General features: G+C 47.2%; 1 protein-coding gene across 1 annotated transcript in view; it reads left to right on the top strand.

The window, feature by feature from the left end:
- SARNP (SAP domain containing ribonucleoprotein) overlaps window positions 1-19,561 on the top strand; it is a 201,772-nt gene that overhangs the window by 67,411 nt on the left and 114,800 nt on the right. Inside the window, exon 4 of the mRNA XM_075337002.1 lies at window positions 8,332-8,399. Within this exon, the coding sequence (XP_075193117.1) occupies window positions 8,332-8,399 (68 nt within the window). The remainder of the gene's footprint in view (window positions 1-8,331; window positions 8,400-19,561) is intronic.

Here is a 19,561-nt window from a genome sequence, read left to right as displayed (position 1 = left end):
CATAAGAATTTTTGAAAACTTAAACATTTATCAATCGCCGCTGCACGGCCAGAAGAAAAAAATAAAAAAAAAAAGGGGGGGGGAGATTATCTTCCTCCTGTCATTGTCCAGCTTAGTGTTGGGAAACTTCTTCCTGCCCCATCTAACACTGAGGGACAGGAGCAACAGATCAACAATAATAACCTGTAAGACAAAGGGGGAAAAAAAAAGTGTACCGTCACTGCCATAAAAATGGGCTTATGAAGTCTCCTTCTCCTCTAGCATATGCAAATGCTTATGAGTAGCCAGTCCTGTAGTCCAGGAAAATTAGGAAATTGCAGTGTCACTCATAGCCAGCTTCTATCCTTCTCCTGTTGTTTGCAGCTTTCTTGCATTGGTGTATATCCATTTCATGGCCTCCTCTGGATCAAGAAAAAAGTGCACCTTCTCCAGTGCTGCTACTCGAAGTTTTACTGGGAACATCATGGAATATTTAAGCCCCAGCTCACGGAGTCGACTCTTTACCCCTGTTAATTGCATTCTTTGCTTCTGTACCGATACAGTGTAGTCGGGGTATATAGCCACTGGGTGTCCATCAATTGTCAGGTTCTCCAGATCCCACGCCTTGCGTAGAATAATATTCCGGTCCCTGTAGTTAAGCAGTTTCGCCAGCATCATACGGGGCCCCTTGCCAGGTGGTTGCGGTTGCATTGGGACTCTGTGCGCCCTCTCAATTGCATATAACTTGGTTAAATTATCAGCGCCAATCTTTTCTTTAAGCCACGTTTCTATCATTTCAGTAGGATTTCTTCCCTCTACTTTTTCCGGGATGCCCACCAGTCTTATATTGTTCCTCCTGGCACGGTTCTCCAAGTCATCCGTTTTCCCGGACAACTCCGATATTTGCTGCTGGAACTTTTTCTCTGCTTTTTGCAGTGTAACTATATGATCCTCAGCAGCCCCCACTCTTTCCTCCACAGCACTGGTTCTCATATTAGTTTTCGTCTGATCTTTTTTGAGAGTAGGTATATCCCCTTGTATTCCCAGCACCTGCTGGGTTAATGTTTTGAGGGCCTGTTTGCAAAAGGAGACTACCTGAAACAAATCCTTAATAGTGGGGTTCTCCTGTATTTCCTCTGCTGCCTGCTGTTCTCCTGAATCCTCCTCCTGTTTGTCCTCCAGAGATTCCTCTGATTGTCTTGCAAACTGTGCAAGTTTTGCAGCTGCTTCCATGCGATGCTGGCAGGCTGTGTTTGCTTTCTCTGCCTCCTCTCTGACCTCGATTTTGTGATCCAGGCCCTCTGCCTGCTCCAACTTCCCTCTGTCGCCACCTGGACATGCTGCCGGTTCAGGAGCTGAGACTTTTCCTGCTGGATGCCGGTACCTTCCCCCGCCCTCCAGTGTCACTATAATCGTCAGCCGTGCGGCACCTCCAGCGGTATCACGGGGAGTCAGCAGGAGAGTGTCTCCCTGTGTGTGCTCACATCCCGGTCCAGGCTCCGCCCCTTAGTTGTTCCCTCTTTTCCTCGGTCACACTATTCTATGTCCTGGTCTCCCTCTCTTCAGGACACCCACGTCATGCGGCTCTGCTGCTCCTCAGACCTGAGGTCTGCTCCTGTCACAGGCTGGATCCTAACTGACGTTTCCACAGCAACCGTTTCTCTCTCTCATCAGTAGCTCTTTCCCTATTGGCTAATCCTAGAATCCCAACTGTCAGCTGTCTGTCACCGGGCAGATTTAACTTTTCGCCTGCACCTATAACACTAATAATACCTTATTAAAGGGATCCTGTCACGTACAATATGCGTTCTGACCTATCAGCAGACACGTGTATTATGGTGGGCCTATCTATTTGGAACAAAGATGGTATAATACAAATAGTCAGGGTTCACTGTGTAAAGGTATTATCTTGCTGCTGGTTAATGGCTGATAACAGAGAACAGCAGCTGTAACACCGAGGGGGTAGTAATGTAGTGTTACAGGTCACACCACATATAGAGCTGCCACTCTTACTTCAGAGTAGCTCCGTTTGAGCAAGAAGCCTCTGTTGACTCACAGAGGCAACTAAATAATATGAAGGTGTAGGAGCACCGTTGTGTATCACGGAGATCCTAATACTAAAGCCTCTGTTTTCTCAGGTTATAGTATGTATATTTACACAGTATATATATATATATAGTGTGTCTAGATCACACACACAATGTGTATAAAAGGATAGGGCACAGGACTAACCGTACTGCCCTGTACGCTGGCTCCGTGTAACACTGATCTAGGAGCACTCTGTGCTAACCGCACTGTATAGCGATATGGATAAAGATCGGCTGCCCTCTACAACAGCCACAGAAGATTAGAGGATAGAAAAGACGCCATTCAATCGGTCTAGCCTGATAGTATGTGTGCTAACCACACCTAAGCCCTACATTCAGAAAGTATATGGCTAACCAGCAATCTCAGCAATGGGTAGGTAGAACTCGCTTAACCAGCGGACATACACAGGCTGTAGACCGGACTGCGCCTATAATGCCTATCGCTATACTGTAGTACTCAGGAGGAGAGCACATGCATGGACAGAAGCAACTGAGCACTCACGTGCGTGCTCCAAGGTTTTTTATAACTTAGTCACTGCTCACAAGATGGTGGCGCCCATTGCCAGCCCGAACCTCGGCCAATAGCGCTACAGAGCATCATCGGTGATGTCCCCCACTACCAATAAGGAGATATCACTGCTGACATGCTGTTACCTCAGCCAATCAGCTGCTGCCACGTGGCGAGCCTGATCATTTAGGCCTATTACGGACTTGGCTTGGAAACAACATTGTTTTCCTGCACATGTGCAGTAGCTGCTTTTTCGAACTTAGTCCCTGAACCATAGAAAGTTCTCCCCACAGACTGTAAAGCTGCCAGACGACTAGAACGTTTCAATGAAGTGCCAGATGAGGAAGAAGACGTCCGAGACACGGCAGCACCTCGGCCCGTAACACATGTGTGCTCTAATTACACCTCCTTACCCATCCCTGTGTTGTAAAATTGTGTAATATGAAAGTAATAAACGTTTTATTACTTACATATTTCCTATGTAAATAGCAGAGCTCGTCGCCCCTTGGGTGTCACATTGCCCTGTGGGCATGATACCATGAATTCACATGTGCGATGTCCCCCGTATCTTCTTCAGAATCCCGCGCGTGTGCACTTACCATTCCCACGTGCTTGTTGTCAGTTTCAGTCGCGCACTGCGCATGATCAGAAGAGTCTGATCATGCGCAGAACGTGTCTGAAGCCGGTGAGTGAACACCCGGAAAAGGGATCTGAAGGAGCGACTGGGGACGTCACTCATGTGAATTCATGGTATCACGACCACAGGGGCGTAACACCATGGAAAGTATGCAAACACCTACAGGGCAATGTGACACCCATGGGGCGACGAGTTCCGCTACTTACATAGGAAATATGTAACTAATAAAACGTTTATTACTTTCATATTATACAATTTTACAACACAGGGATGGGTAGAAAGGTGTAATTACACATGCGTCTGCTGATGGTTCAGAACGCATCCTACGTTTTATACTAAATAACATTACACAACCCAACCAATAAAACTATTTGATCTCCAACTTCCTATTTCCTTTCACTCTCCTCCCTTCCTTATGATCTAGGTATAGATTATATTAAGTTTGTTGTTAATTTGTAATTTATGTGCATTATTTAAATAATTTCTATGATTATTACTTTTCCCCCTTTAATTGTTAAACCCTTTAATAAAAATATTTTAACACTAAATAACATTACACCTTATACCAGGGGTCTCAAACTCAGCTGGGTGTATGGGCCGCACATCGAAGAAAAAAAAAAAATTGAGAGGGGCCTCATTCCTTGCAGGACAAAGTGACATTTTTAATGATTCCATGGTTTTTTTTTTGCTATACACTTTTTGGATCACATTTTGCTTGTTTATTATATCAAACCTGCACTTTTTCTTTACTTAAGTAAGTTATATATATATATAAAAAAAGCATTTTTAATGACAAAAATCATGCTTTATTTTTTTACATTTTATCACCTTCTTGTAATATTGTTTTACAATTAGCCGCATCATATAGTAATCTTGGCTAACATCTTGTAGTAATGTCCCCATGCTGCAGTAATGTCCCACATCAGTGTGCCCTGTAGTAATATGTCCATTCTTGTAGTATTGTGCCCATCCTTGGGGTATTGTACCCATCCTTGTGCCCTGTAGCTTTGTGCTCATCCTTGTGCCCACTAGTGTTGTGTTCATCCTTGTGCCCACTAGTATTGTGCACATCCTTGTGCCCTGTAGCATTGTGCCCATCCTTGTGCCCTGTAGCATTGTGCCCATCCTTGTGCCCTGTAGTATTGTGCTCTTCCTTGTATTGTGCCCACTGCCCATCCATGTGCCCTGCAGCATTGTGCCCATACTTGTAGTATTGTGCTCATACTTGTAGTATAATACTCAAAAAATTCTCCTCACCTTTCCTCCGTTCCCTGTGTGCCCATGATCAGTGTTTGCAGCATTTTGAGTGCAGCATGTTTCAGCTGCATCCAAAACACTGCAATGTGCAGTTTCTAGAAATCCCATGCCACTGTGCGTGTGTGGCTCGCAGCAAACACTGACCTGCGGTGCGGCTTTCAGAGGCCACAGCATGTGAATTGTTTGCTGTGGAGTCGCATGCATCCACTGCAGGGAGAACACAGTGAGGAGGCCGCAGCACACTGAACCCTAATCATGGACCGTTGTGGTCTCCTGTGATCTCCAACACAGGAGACTTGCGGCCCCGCAGGTCAGGACCTGCTGCGTCCAGGACGCAGTGAGTCCTGATCGTGGACATGTATCTTACCTGCTTGTTGCGGCCCGCAGACCCCGTGAAGATCGTGGCCTTATGCTGGCCGGGGATCGGCGCCGGCAAGACTTTACTACGGTTGAGTAATTTGCAATGCCGCGCAGCGGAGCTTTCTGCACTATACCAATGGCTGCTCTCCGCCAATCAGATGCAAGGAGGTGACGTCATACAGCGATGTCACCTCCTTGCATCTGATTGGTGGGCGACAGCCATTGGAATAGTGCAGAAAGCTCCTATGCGCGGCGCTGCAAATGATTCAACTGTGCTCTGCTGGCGCTGATCTCCAGCATAGGGTCGCGATCGTCAGGGGTTCTGGGAGCCGCAACAAGCAGCCTCAGGGGCCACCTGCGGGCTGTGTGTTTGAGACCTCTGCCTTATACCAATACACATACTGTACATTACATCTTCCATACTGCTACACCTTTACATGGTAACATTCTCTACTCTGCTACATGTTATACATTACAATACCTTCCACTATACAATTATAGATAACATTACTTTATATCTTATCACATATGTATATATTTAAGAACACATTTGGTGTCTTCAGTGGTAGGAACTCGACCACCATCTTGCAACAACATTGAATTCTGAATCAGTGTGGCTCCTTTACGGGAGCCGTAATACTGCGCAGAAGAAAGTCCTGGCAGGCTACTGCTGTATTATGCTAAGAAAACTTTATGGAGGGTGCGACATAATCTATTACTGTATGTAAATGGTGGTGTTGTCAAATTCTGACATACAGATAGAGGGTTTTGTTCATTCCAATTGTTTCTTAGATCACATAGACGTATTCATTTGATTTTTTTTTTTTAAACATCTTTTTTATTCAAATTTTTAAACATAACAAAAAAATTAAACAGTAAGTTCCATGGTCAAATAGTAAACATCAGCATACACGAGATTGATTTGTTCGTCAATGCAACTGTAACTGTAAACCTTGCATAGGAAGAAAAAATAAAAGGTAGTATCACAAAAGAATAAGAATGTGAGTGTGAACCCTTCCACAATTATGTTCTTGCTATGGTGTCGACTACCATCTCCATATGGTACTGTCTAATGATGGTCCCAAAACCCCCAGCGTCCCTCCCAGGTCTTCCAGACAATACCATTCTGTATGGCGGAAAGGGCTAATTATTTTCAAGATTTCCTGAGAAGTATAATGAAAACCAATGAATTTTTTCCACAGCGGAAAAACTTTTGCTGCTGACTTTTCTTTACTCCTTTCTGCTTCTATCAGTTCCAGTCCCAATAGATGTTTCACGTGAGATATTATTGCTCCCATCGATGGAGTGTTTGGTTTAAGCCACTCACTAAACAAAGCCCGAAGAGCCACCACTAAAAATGTGTGGATGTTTCTAGGAATCTTTACTTTGTCTACCATACTCTGATATTCAGATTCGGGGGGGCGTAATTGGTGGAAGAGCAGAGCCTGTGGTGTTTGTGGAAGTTTCGTTCCCCAACATTCTTGAATCTGGTCCCTTACTCGCTTCCAATATGTTGTTACTTCTGTGCACTCCCACACCCCATGCCACAGATTCGTAAAGGACACCCCACACTTAGGACATGCTGTAATCCGGCCAGGGCAGCTATGTGAAGGCGGGATGTTAAAGCCATACAGCGCTGTGTGCATGAGCTTGAAATAAGTCTCCCTCCATCTCTCACACAAGATGGATTTTCTCACCCGTTCCCACCCTTGTAATATTGTCTTCGCTATCTCCTCATCTCCTGTCCACCTCTCCCATGTTCTGAACATTTTGCTCTGTTTTAATTTAACAAATTTGTGCCTTATGGTGCTGTACAGTGAGGTGATACTCGCCATTTGGGTGCGCGGGCCTATACTGTCATCTAAGGCATGAGAGACAGATTCCCTCTCCAACTTTCTGAGTCTGGACTTACAAAAAGAATGAAGCTGCAGGACCTGTATGAAATGTTTCCTGTGTATCTTGAATTTGTCCCTAATTTCTTGTGGAGACATCCACTGTTTTTCTTCCCGGCACATAATGGACCCCGCTGTTCACTTGATTTTAATAATTTTATCTGATATCTAGGTAATGTTATGGCAAAATTAGGACATGTTTCACTAAGCAGTATTTAGAGCAGGGGTCTCCAACACGCGTGGTGCATGCAGCCCCTGAGGCTGATTCATGTGGCCCGCAGACACGGTAAACCCCTTGACTATCGCGGCCCGGTCCAGGAGGCTGCCGGAGTCCACGCTTTATTTCAGTTGACTGTGACTCCTTGGATGTATGTTCAGTGGAAATGTATTCCTGCCGCACAGAGGCCAGCGCTCTGCACTGCAATGCAAATGCTGTTTTATATAGCAACTAAAGTGCTTGTTTATGAACACCACATCCATAACGACCCAAGCTATAAAACTGTACTGTAACCCATACGATGAATGCCATTTAAACTATTAACCATCAAATTCAGATTTAAAGGGAACCTGTCAGGTGCAATATGCACCCAGAGCCATGAGCAGTTCTGGGTGTATATTGCTAATACCTGCCTAACCGTCCCTGTATACACTAGCATAGATAAAGGGATTTAGAAAAAGTATTTCTAAAGATCTTATATTGTATGCTAATGAGCGAGGGCAGTAGCCCCAAGGGCGTTGCTTCCCTTGCTAGTCGCCCCATTAGCATATTAGTACGCCCCTGTGGGTGTGCTAATATAATAATGAATGTGCAGCGTCAGACGAGTTCTCGCTCACCTCTCCACTGCCATCGCCGCTTGATGCTGGATTTCGGCTCAGTGCACATGACCCCGGAGTATGGGTCATGTGCACTACTTAATTTTGAAGCCAGGACGCATACACCTGGCTTCATAGTACAAATGACCCAAACTCCGTGGTCATGCGCACTGAGCCGAAATCCAGCATCCATTGGCGATGGCAGCGGAGAGAGGTGAGTGAGATCTCCTCTGACGCTGCGCATTCATCACCATGTTAGCACACCCACAGGGGTGTACTAACATGCTAATGGGGTGATAATATAAGATCTTTAGAAATACTTTTTATAAAGCTCACTTTATCTATTCTAGTGTATACAGGGATGGTTAGGCAGGGATTAGCAATATGTACACAGAACTGGTGCATAATGTATCCTCAATAGCAACAGCGCTGCTGCGCCTGCAAACTCTGTACAATCCTCAAGGCACCTTCAGATATGCACTAGTGCTACAGTGCACCTCATCTTTCATCCTCCAGACACCCACTATACAGCGACTCCTGACTAAGACCCAGGCGGGTCGAAACGTCTGATTGCATAGTCTCAATTCCTTTATTTAATAAAATTTTGTCACATTTTGCATCACATACATCGAGTGCAGTGAATTCGTTTGGGATTTGATACTAGGGTCCTTGACCCAATTTTCACTTGCACCACCATCATCATAAGTCTGAGTGCAGACCATCTTTCTTTCTATTTACCAGCTTTATGGCACTTGCTGACTAAACAGTCAAACCATTTTCTTATTTCCTTCTTTGCAGGAAGAAGAGCAGAAGCCAATTGAAGCTCCACTTAAAGAGGATGAACCGGATGACAAACCAGAGGAAACGTAAGTGATACCAAAAACACTCTTTACAGGAAATGTTGCCTAAACCATCTTAATTTGCTACTAATTTTTCATCTGATCGATGTCCTGGACGTAGTGAAGCTAATACGCTGACAGCATTTGGTCAAGGGTTTCTTTCTAGCCGTATATACAGGAGCGTTTAGGGTTGTGCATAAAACAGGAATTTTGCTCCGTTTTCTTATTTGTTCTGCTAAAAGCAATGTTAGATCCCAGTGGTGGAGTCCAGCTCTGTATTTAGTAACAATGTAAATGCATAGTAGAATATCGAGGTGAAATCTACCCAGGTAAGTGATCTCTTGAAAATGATAGCTGATCTGGCTTGCAATTTGATTTTAGTTCATTGTCTCATATATTAACATTTAATTTTATTGTAACAAATGAATGATGGTGACACATTGCCTTTATGTAAGGGAATTTCCCTAGTTCTCAACCAAGGTATCTTTAGATTATGCAAAAACTGCAAGTCACATAGCCTGGATCTATTGAAGACCACGTCATATAAGCTGTGACTTTATTCTGTAACGTGAGAGCAGACAGTCTGGAATGACGGCTAGGCTCAGCCTCTCTATACTAGATATGTATGGGGATTCACACTTCATAACTGGTAATACAAATCTGACAGATACATATTGTCTATTCTTGTGCTCCCATGAGTTTTATGTACTTTTTTTTTTTCTCTGACGCCTCATTGGGGGACACAGGACCATGGGTGTTATGCTGCTTATCCATAGGAGGACACTAAGTAGATGCAAAGATGTTAGCTCCTCCCCTGCAGTATACACCCCCTGGCCCAGCCAGGCTACTTCAGTTTTAGCTTAGTGTCTATAGGAGGCACATCTCTGCAGACTACTGCAGTAAGAATTTTTTGTTTTTAGAGGGCGACGGTTCCTTCGGGGACCGATTTCCCAAAACCATCAACAGGCGGGAACGCAGAGTGTCGCCTCCCCGTACCCCCTCCTGCGACGCTGGATCCTGGGCTGTTACTCACTGGACGACAGGTCTCATGGCACTGATTTTCCAGAGCCCAGAGCAGATGAAAACTTCCTCAGTCCCTCTTGCAGACTCTGAGTTGATACATGCTCCGCACAAAGTGTGACCAGGCATCAGACTGCCATCTCCACAGGAGCTGAGGTGAGATCATTTCGTTTTTTCCAGAGCAGATGAAAAACTTCCGCAGTCCCTCTGGCAGGGTCTGAGTTGATACAGCTCTGTGACTGGGCACAGCAGACAGGAATTGGAGCAAAGGTCACACTGACTGGATGCACATGGGCTAATTGCAGACTCCTGCAAAGCATTCCACCTGTGGCGGGGGGAGGGGACAGCTCACAGGACTCGGTGCAGCCGCAGCTGCGGTACACTTAGAGTTTTTTTCTGTCCACCATTGTTGTGCAGGGCTGGAGGGGGGAAGGGGAGTCCCTTCCCACCATTTTTTTTTTTTATTATTATATTTTCTCCTGCCTTCTTGTCAGAGCTAAGCCCCGTCCCCTCCGACACTCAATAAGCCCCGCCCCCTCACGAAAGCACGCGTAACCCTCCTCACACAGGATCTGCAGAGCATTGCTCCCTCTTGTTGTGATAAGAGCCTGTGGGCATCTCTCAGAGCTTTCTTCCTCCTTCCCACAGGAACTGGGACACAGGAGGAGGGGAGGAGGGGTCATCAGTGTTCTGGGTGAGTTATATCCTCACTTGCACATTAGCTGTGAAGAGCATTGCTCCCCCATTACAATCAGTTTGTGGCTCATCAGCCAGAGGCTGCAGTCACATGTTTTATGCCCTGCACAACTACAGCAACAACTATAAGACTTTTAATGCATCCTGCCATGCTGAGCTACTAGGGGATGATAGCACCTCTTCTGTGAGTCCGGTGCCCCTGTAGCGAGGCCCCCTCCCACCCGCCCCCGCCACCACCGCAGCAACCTCTGACAGCCCAGAGCCTACGGCTCCCAGTCCCCCGGAATGGGCACAGTTCCCAGAACCTGGTGCTGGCTTTGCAACATCGTCTTCACACCCCTCGGGGCCCCTGGACAGAACGCAGCCTGATGACACCTCTATAGAGGGTCCATCTGCCAAGAATCAGCCCTCTGCTTCACTGGTTGCAGATCAGAAAAAGGGCATGACCCCCATGGTTCTCCCTCTGGGGTACACAGATGGGGTTCTCTCACATGTTCCGCGGTCTCTGAGGAGCCGGAGGAAGGGGAATGATGTTTGTACTGGGATGATTCCTTGGTTTCAACCTCCCTGAGCGATCAAGCTGCGATGGACTTATTGCAGCAATCAACCAAAACTCTGCATGTGGAAGATCTCCCATCCACTACTGACCCTGCGGTCTCCTTTAAAAGGGTGAAGAAACCTCAAAAAAAAAATTTTGACGCCGCTTCGGTATCCGTAAACTCATGGAGTCCCAGTACCCCTTTGGCTTAGCTGTCTCTAAGAGCTGGGCCGATCCGGCCTTGGTGGACCGTCACGTGGCTTCCGCCTGCCTGAAGGACCCTCCTGTCTTTTACTTGATGGATCCTCCTTCAAGGACCCGACGGACAGACAAGTGGAGCAGCTCGATCGCTCCGCCTTGAGGCTGTGGGTCCCTCTCCCCTTCCGTGGGGGTTGCACAGGCACCAGGACTACCCGTTTCCCTCAGACCCTCACAGATGTAATAGTTCACATTGCTGCGGCGGCTGAGTACCTCATGCAGGCCTCCCTCGACGCTGCTACCTGCGCAGTTATTGCCGCCTCAAATACCATAGCCATCGGTAAGGCCCTCTGGTTCCGATAATAGAGACTCGGTCTCTAAGAAGCCTCTCACAGTACTCCTTTCCAGACCGATGGTTTGCCGATCGTCTGGACAGGCTCTTTTATTTTTGTCTGACGGCACGGGAGGGAAAGAGTACCTCCCTCCCCCAACTCTAGCCCAGGATGTTTTTTACTAGACACGCAGGGCCCGACCTTCTCAGCCCTCCCCGAGTCCACCTCGTCCTGGCAGTCTAGACAAAGACCGAGGAGTCTCGTCCACCTCCATCTGGGCTGCCGTCTCAGACCCCAAATGGGTGTGCGATACCTTGTGTCTTCTGGTTACACTTACCACATTGAATTCCGAACCCGATCTCCTGGTCAGTTTTTTTCTCTCAAACACCCCCAAAGGCTCCAAAACACCACGAGGCCTTCTCCTCAGCGATCCACTCCCTCCAAACGGCGGGGGTGATGGTACCTGTTCCGGACAGCGAGAGGTTCAAGGCCTTCTATTCCAACCTCTCATGGTCCCCAAAAAAGGACGGGTCAGTTCGACCCATCCTGGACCTCTAACACCTGAGCAAACATGTGCACGTAAGGAGATTCAGAATGGAATTCCTAGGGTCCATTTTTACCTTTATGGTCGAAGGAGAATTCCCTGCCTCCCTAGCTATCGGGGACGCGTACCTGCACATACCCATCGCTCCAGCTCGCCAAAAGTTCCTCCACTTCGCTGCTCAGGACTTCTTTTTTTCATTTGTGGCCCTACCCTCGGCTCTGCCACAGCACTAAGGGTCTTAACAAAGGTCATGGCAGCCGCCATGAGTGCAATTCACGCCAGGAGAGTGGCTGTTCTGCCTTGCTTGGATGACCTCCTCATCAAGGGCTCAACCAGCGTGCGGATCTCTGTGGGCACCCTATCCCGCTTAGGGCGGCTTCTGACTCCAGTCAAATCATCCCCGGTCCCGTCAAAATCCGTCACCTCCCTGGGCATGTCCCTGGACATCCTTCGGGGCTTCATATTTCTCCCTCAAGACAAGGCGACCGCTCTACAACAAGCGGTACACTGCCTTCTACATACTCCTTTCGCTCCATACCATTCAGTATGAGAGTGCTAGGTAGGATAGCGGCGGCTATAGAGGCAGTGCTGTTCGCTTAGCCACACCACCACCCACTGCAGCTTGCGCTTCTAGCTCCCTGGGACAAGAGCTCCTTTTCCTTGGACGGACTTTTCCCCTGACACCTTCAGTCAGGTATGCGCTTTGCTGGTGGCTTCAGTCCTCTTCCATATCGAGAGGGAGTTTTTCTCCCCCAAGTGGACTGGCTACTCCTGACCACGGACGCCATCCTCTCAGTCTGGGGAGCAGCGTACTGGCTCCACACTGCTTGGGGACGTTGGACGCCCCAGGAGTCTTCCCTTCCCAGAAATCATCCTGAAAATAAGCGCGATCTTTCTTGCGCTCAGGTCATTCCCCCCTTCTGCTAGCAGGTCATTTGATTCGGGTCCAATTGGACAATGCAACAGCTGTGGCCTATGTCAATCGGCAGGGAGGTACCAGCAGCAAGACAGCTTATCTCGAGGTCCTCAGGATCCTCACCTGGTCTGAATCGGCGGGGGTCTGTGTTTTCAGCGTTACACATACCGGGAGTAGAGAACTGGGCGGCGGATCTTCTAAGTCGCCAAGGCCTGGTCGCCGAAGAGTGGTTTCTCCACCCAGAAGTGTTCCCACACATCTGCACTCGCTGGGGTTCACCAGACATGGATCTAATGGCCTCAAGGTTGAACGCAAAGGTACCCGCGTTCTTAGCCAGGTCACGTGATCCACAGTCCATTGGCGCGGATGCTCTAGTCTCCTGAAGTCGCTGCCGTCTACCTTACATGTTTTTCACCTCTGCCCCTGCTGCCGCGAGTAATCCGGAAGACCAAGGCAGAAGGAGTCCCGGTGATACTAATAGCACCGGACTAGCCCAGGTGCGCCTGGTATGCCGAATTGGTACAATTGCTCATGGTGCCTCGTAAGCATCCCAGACCTGCTGACCCAAGGGCCCATTTCCCATCAGAACTCCAGAGCCCTGCAGCTGACGGCCTGGCCATTGAGACCTGGAATTTAACAAGAGCGAGATTCTCTCCCGCGGTCATCTCCACTATGTACAGTGCCCGAAATCCGGCCTTCATCCCGTATTTACCACCGTACGTGGAAAACTTTCCTTTCCCAGTGGAATCTAATATCCAACCTATTCCTCTGGTGCTACCCAGAATTCTTGATTTTTTTTTTTTTTTTTTTTGGCAGTCAGGTCAAAAGGGGTTGGATAAAAATTAAACAAGGGAGCGCATGTGAAGGTTCTGGGAGATAGCGGTGAGGAGGAGAAAAAGAAACTGCTCACCTGATGTGGTTGTGCAGCCCTCGCACAACCACGGTATAAGGCAGGAGTGTGGTGTCAGAGCTCTTCTAACCTGTTAGCCCACGATGTCCATCCAGGGAAGCAAATTCCTGAAGAGCTGGTCACATGACAGATCACTGGGCGTCTCTGGTAATCTGACCTCCGTATCAAGAAGCTCTTGCCGTGAACCCACAGAGGGAAGATCAGCAGTAAAGTATAGAAGCACGGTCTGATAGAGCGCTAAGGAGGCCACAGTATTAGATTAATTTTTTTTAGAATTTATTGTTTTCTATCAGCCACAACGCGTTTCGATATACACAATATCTTCATCAGGTGGATATCCACCTGATGAAGATATTGTGTATTACGAAACGCGTTGTGGCTGATAGAAAACAATAAATTCTAAAAAAAATTAGTCTAATACTGTGGCCTCCTTAGCGCTCTATCAGACCGTGCTTCTATACTTTACTACAGGTCAAAAGGGGTTGGCTCTCAGCTCACTTAAGGGGCAGGTTTCATCTCTCTCAATATTCTACCAATACCGCCTAGCTTGCAATCCGCAAGTCAAGACTTTCCTTAAGGGTGTTTCCCATCTAGTTTCCCTGTATAAACGGTCGCGTGACCCATGGGACCTCAATCTCGTTTTGGACGGTATCCAGAGGTCCCCTTTTGAACCTCTTAAGGAATCTTCTCTTGCTCTTCTCTCCTGGAAGGTAACATTCTTAGAGGCGATTACGTCCATCAGACAAGTTTCGCAACTGGCAGCACTCTCTTGCCTCGAACCCTTTCTGATCTTTCATCAGGACAAGGGGGTTCTACGCCCCCTTCCGGATTTTCTTCCGAAGGTTACTTCACCGTTTCATATGAACGAGGACATTGTTCTGCCTTCCTTTTGTTCACACCCAGTCCATAGGGTGGAAAGGGTTCTATATTCGCTAGACCTTGTGAGGGCTCTCAGATATTATGTACCCAGGACAGCCCCTTTAGGAACCTAGACTCCTTGTTCGTCATTCCTGAAAGGCCTAAGAAAGGAGAGGCAGCTTCATAGACAACGCTGGCTCGCTGGATTCGTTCTGCGATTCAGGAGGTCTACCGCTTGCAACTCAAGCCCATTCCTAGTGGGCTGCGGACTCATTCCACGCGAGCAGTTGGCGCCTCTTGGGCCATTAGGCATCAGGCTTTAGTGGAACAGAGGTGTAAGGCTGCGACCTGGTCTTGCCTACATAATGTTTCAAAGCATTACCGAGTCCATACCCAGGCTTCGGCTGAGGCGAACCTAGGTAGGGAAATTCTGCAAACGATAGTGGAGTACCTATCTCAGTAGGCGCTCCTGGCTGTCTGGGACTGGTTCCTAGTCCTTGGGTTGTGTTGTTTATTGTTTACCCACCCATGGACTGCTTTAGGACGTCACATGGTCCTGCGTCCCCCAATGAGGCGTCAGAGAAAAACGGATTTTTGTGTACTCACCGTAAAATCGTTTTCTCTTAGCCATCATTGGGGGACACAGCACCCTCCCTGTTGCCCTGTTGGGCCTTAGCTTTTTTCTCTCTCAGTACTTTTTTGTTATGAGTATTCACTCACGTTTTTTGTTACTTGTTCTCCTACTGCTTGTGTACTAAAACTGAAGTAGCCTGGCTGGGCCAGGGGGTGTATACTGCAGGGGAGGAGCATCTTTGCATCTACTATGTGTCCTCTTATGGATAAGCAGCATAACACCCATGGTCCTGTGTCCCCCAATGATGGCTAAGAGAAAACGATTTTACGGTGAGTACACAAAAATCCGGTTTTTGTTTCCACTCTGGACAATCTATCAAAAAAATACTATGTAAATTAATTTTTTTATTTTACAACCTTCTGGAAACTTTTTTTTTTTTTCTTTAGTGAATTGCTACATTTCCTCTGTGGGTGTGTGGACATTTATCCAACTTTGTGGAATGGGGACACTTGCTATAATCCAACCACCACCTGGTATATTGAGGAGACTGCAGTAACCGGGCAGCACGGTGGCTCAGTGGTTAGCACTACAGTCTTGCAGCGCTGGGGTCCTGGGTTTAAATCCCACCAAGGACACCATCTGCAAGGAGTTTGTATGTCCTCCCCGTTTTTGTGTGGGTTTCCTCCGGTTTCCTCCCACACTCAAAAAAACATACTGATAAGGAACTTAGATTGCGAGCCCCAATGGGGACAGTACTGCTGATGTATGTAAAGCGCTGTGGAATTAATAACGCTTTATAAATGAATAAATAATATAACTGATACTGTACAGAGTCCTTTTCCCTCAAGTGGCAGGTGTGGTCCACTCGGGCCCGTGGAATTACTATGATGTTCATTGTATAGGGCAGCATTTTTTAGTTATGATATAATATACAGTAACCAGTGGCTTACCATTGAAGTGATTAGAAAATACATTTAAAATAAAAAAATCTTAAAACTCCACGTAAAAAGACAGCACTCTTAAGGTTGGACACTTACTATAGATAACTACAAGAACACAACAAATACAGTTAGCCACATAATCCACATTTTACACTGACATAATCAGGATTGCATCCTATCAACCGATAAATCCACTTATATCCTAAAACCAAGAATATATATGATGCCAAACTTCCTTAAAAATACTTTATTAATTTAGAAAAAATAAAAAACACATAGACAAACACAAAGGCACAGCAGGGTAGAGAGAGATACAACTGTGACTCCCACGAATTGGGGGAGGGGTGGGTGGGGACCAAAAACAGGTCTCTCTAAATTTTTTATATATAATACTTCAACAAAATTATTGGTCTGTATACACATATAGCAGATACACAAAATACTAAATCGCCATTATATAGCTTGCATGGGAAAAATCGAGGGTGACGTTGTGCGAGCACACTGATTTAATTATTTGACATGGGCATCCAAAAAGGTTCATAATGTGCTTCCCAAAAATGGGTAAATTTATAACAGCCCATTGAAATCAGTCTGCTCACTATCAGGAACCTTGATCCCATACAGCCAGATGGATCAGATTTTACTTACTGTTTGGGGAGCATTAATTCAGCACCCCATGGGTAGCTGCTACACCCGTAGGTCATAAGAGGGAGCCTTTCAGCTAATAATTAACCCCTAGCGCTCCCCAAGTGGGGCATATACCTTGGGGGCACCCACACCCTCTGACTCCCAAAATTTTGGGACCGAAAGGTATATGGCTCCCAATATCTAATACCTGTGACCCACCTGTTAAGCAGAAGACCCACAGGGAAACATCACAGCAAAAAATTACCCAGTACTATCATTAACGGTGCAATAATTATACAATAATATACAGACCTCACCAGAGTGATTACGAATTCCACCCACCACGTTTCACCGCCTAGGGCTTCGTCAGGAGGCAGATACTATAGATAACTACAAGAACACAACAAAGGTTATTGTAATTAATGTCTGCACTTTTTCATGCCAGAACCTGATCTTGCAGGAAGAGATACAAGTCCTTCCTCTTTTAATTTCATTTTTTATTTTCAATTCTCTCTTGCCTTTGGCTTAAAAAAACTGCACGTGTAATTCTAGCATTATCTTCTCTTGTACAATAGTTCTGAAAGTTGGAAGATTATGATTCTTAAATTGCCAATCAATAGTGATCGCAGCATTTAGGTGGCAGGAAGAGGGAATGTGCTCCTGCTCCCATCTGATTGGGACCCCCTCAGCGTAATAACAGGGGCCCAATCAATGCCATGGCAATTCAAGGTCAAATGATTAAACCATGCCAGGAGCCCCACAGTGTGCCTAAACCACATTTAGCATTCACATGTTTTACATTTCTGTTGTGAGGAGAGGCCGCTTAATTTAGCAGTTGTGTGTGTCTCCAGGAGCACGAGCTGGACACAATGTATGGGCATTACAATGTACTGGGCACTGTATTGGCAGGCTTGTGATTTTCACTCCACAACATTCATTGCTGTTTCTGGAAAACAGCCGTGGAGTAAAAAATCATCACTACACCTGTGGATAAGTTCCCAGAGGGGTCTAATTTCCAAAATATCAATTGAATGAGTTTCTGCTTTTCTGGCACTTAGAGACTCTGTATATGTTGTCTGCAAACTCTGTGATCCAAGAGTCAAATATCGCTCTTTCCCTCCTGAGTCTTGCCGTGTGGCCAAATGGTACTTTCCACTCACGTTTCTAGTATTGCAGTTTTCAGCCAAACGTGTGATAAATTTTGTTGCTATTTTTACTCATTTCCTTATGTGAAAATGTAAAATCTGGGGTTAACACACAGTTTTTGCAGTTAAAATGTAGGTATTATTTCTTCACCGCCTAATAGTATAAAATTTTGTTATACATTAGTGGTGTCAGTATGATCACTGCACCCTTAGATGAATTCATTGAGATGTGCAGTTTGTAAAGTTGGGTCACTTATGGGGGTTCTGCTTTTCTGGCACCTCAGGGACTTTTGCCAATGTGACATGGCACCCACACACAATAACTGCAAATGTGCACTATAATATGGCGCTCCATCCCTTCTGAGCTTTATACTGTGCCTCAAAAGTAGTTAAGAATTACATGTAGTGTATTGGCACGCTCAAGAGAAACTGCACAACAATCTGTGCTGTCCATTTTTCTTTGTCGCTCCTAATTGGGAGACCCAGACAATTGGGTGTATAGCTACTGCCTCCGGAGGCCGCACAAAGTACTACACTTAAAAGTGTAAGGCCCCTCCCCTTCTGGCTATACACCCCCCCGTGGGATCACGGGTTCCTCAGTTTTTTGCTTTGTGCGAAGGAGGTCAGACACGCACGCATAGCTCCACTGTTTAGTCAGCAGCAGCTGCTGACTATGTCGGATGGAAGAAAAGAGGGCCCATACAGGGCCCCCAGCATGCTCCCTTCTCACCCCACTTTCTGTCGGCGGTGTTTGTTAAGGTTGAGGTACCCATTGCGGGTACGGAGGCTGGAGCCCACATGCTGATTCCTTCCCCATCCCCATTAGGGTTCCGGGTGAAGTGGGACTTTACCGGTCTCCAGGCACTGAGACCGTGCTCCATCCGCAGCCCCTGGAGAAGCCGCTGGATATGGAGCTGAGTATCGTCAGGGACAGACCCTGCTCCGTCAAGGTACTCTGTGTCCCCGTGCATACCGCGCGCACACCGCAGCATGGCTGGGTGTGTTAGTGCGCCGGGGACATCAGCGCTGCTGCGCTTGTGCCATTTCCTCACTACAGCTTGGCTGAGTGGGTAGACTTAGGGCGAACGGTCGCGCCGGCCGCTGGGGTCAGTCACACTGCGACGCGGCTGGGACTTGTGGTGCGCCGGGGACTTCCGCGCTGGCCGTGCATATATCACGGCCGCGCTTATTACTACAGTCCCCGGCTTTTGCGGCCTAGTTCGTCTCGTTCCCGCCTCCGCACCTGCCAGTCAGGAGGAGGGCGGGACGCCGTACAGAGCATCAGCGCTGAGGGCTGGAGTCTGTTTTACATACTCCAGCCCTCACACCAGGCACAGTAGGACGCAGTTTCCCGCACTTTGTTTGTGGCACGCCCACGGTCCGCCCCTCTTCACAGGACGCCGGCAGCCATTCCTGTCTGCACGCTGAGCTGGAGAGGGGAGCCTGGGAGACCCAGACACGGGATTCTACGACCTCATACCCGCTTTTCAGCGGGCGGTAAGCAGCCCTCAAGGGCTCACCTCCACTTGTGCCGTTGTGTACTTGGTATTTTGTGTTTGCAAATACTTTTCACTGTACGGTCGCTGGTGATTCTCGGCTATATACCCTCCTAGATTGCAAGGAGGCAACAGCATGTCGTCCGTTAAACGCAAGGGTGCCAAGGCACAGACTTTATATGCTGCCTGTACCGCATGTGGGGCTACTCTACCGGCAGGTTCCACTGACCCCCATTGTGTGCAGTGCTCGGCCCCTGCAGCACTTGCTCAGCCGGGGCCTCTGCTAGACGTGACCCAGGGTGTACCACCTGTGAATGCTGTCCAGGTGACAGGAACGGAGTTTGCAGCTTTTGCTGATAGATTGTCTATGACAATGTCTAAGATTCTTGAAACA

The sequence above is a fragment of the Anomaloglossus baeobatrachus genome, chromosome 2 (genome assembly GCF_048569485.1).
Source record: "Anomaloglossus baeobatrachus isolate aAnoBae1 chromosome 2, aAnoBae1.hap1, whole genome shotgun sequence".
NCBI lineage: Eukaryota > Metazoa > Chordata > Amphibia > Anura > Aromobatidae > Anomaloglossus > Anomaloglossus baeobatrachus.
Note: the sequence above shows the minus strand (reverse complement) of the source record. Positions and strands in the feature narration are given on the sequence as shown.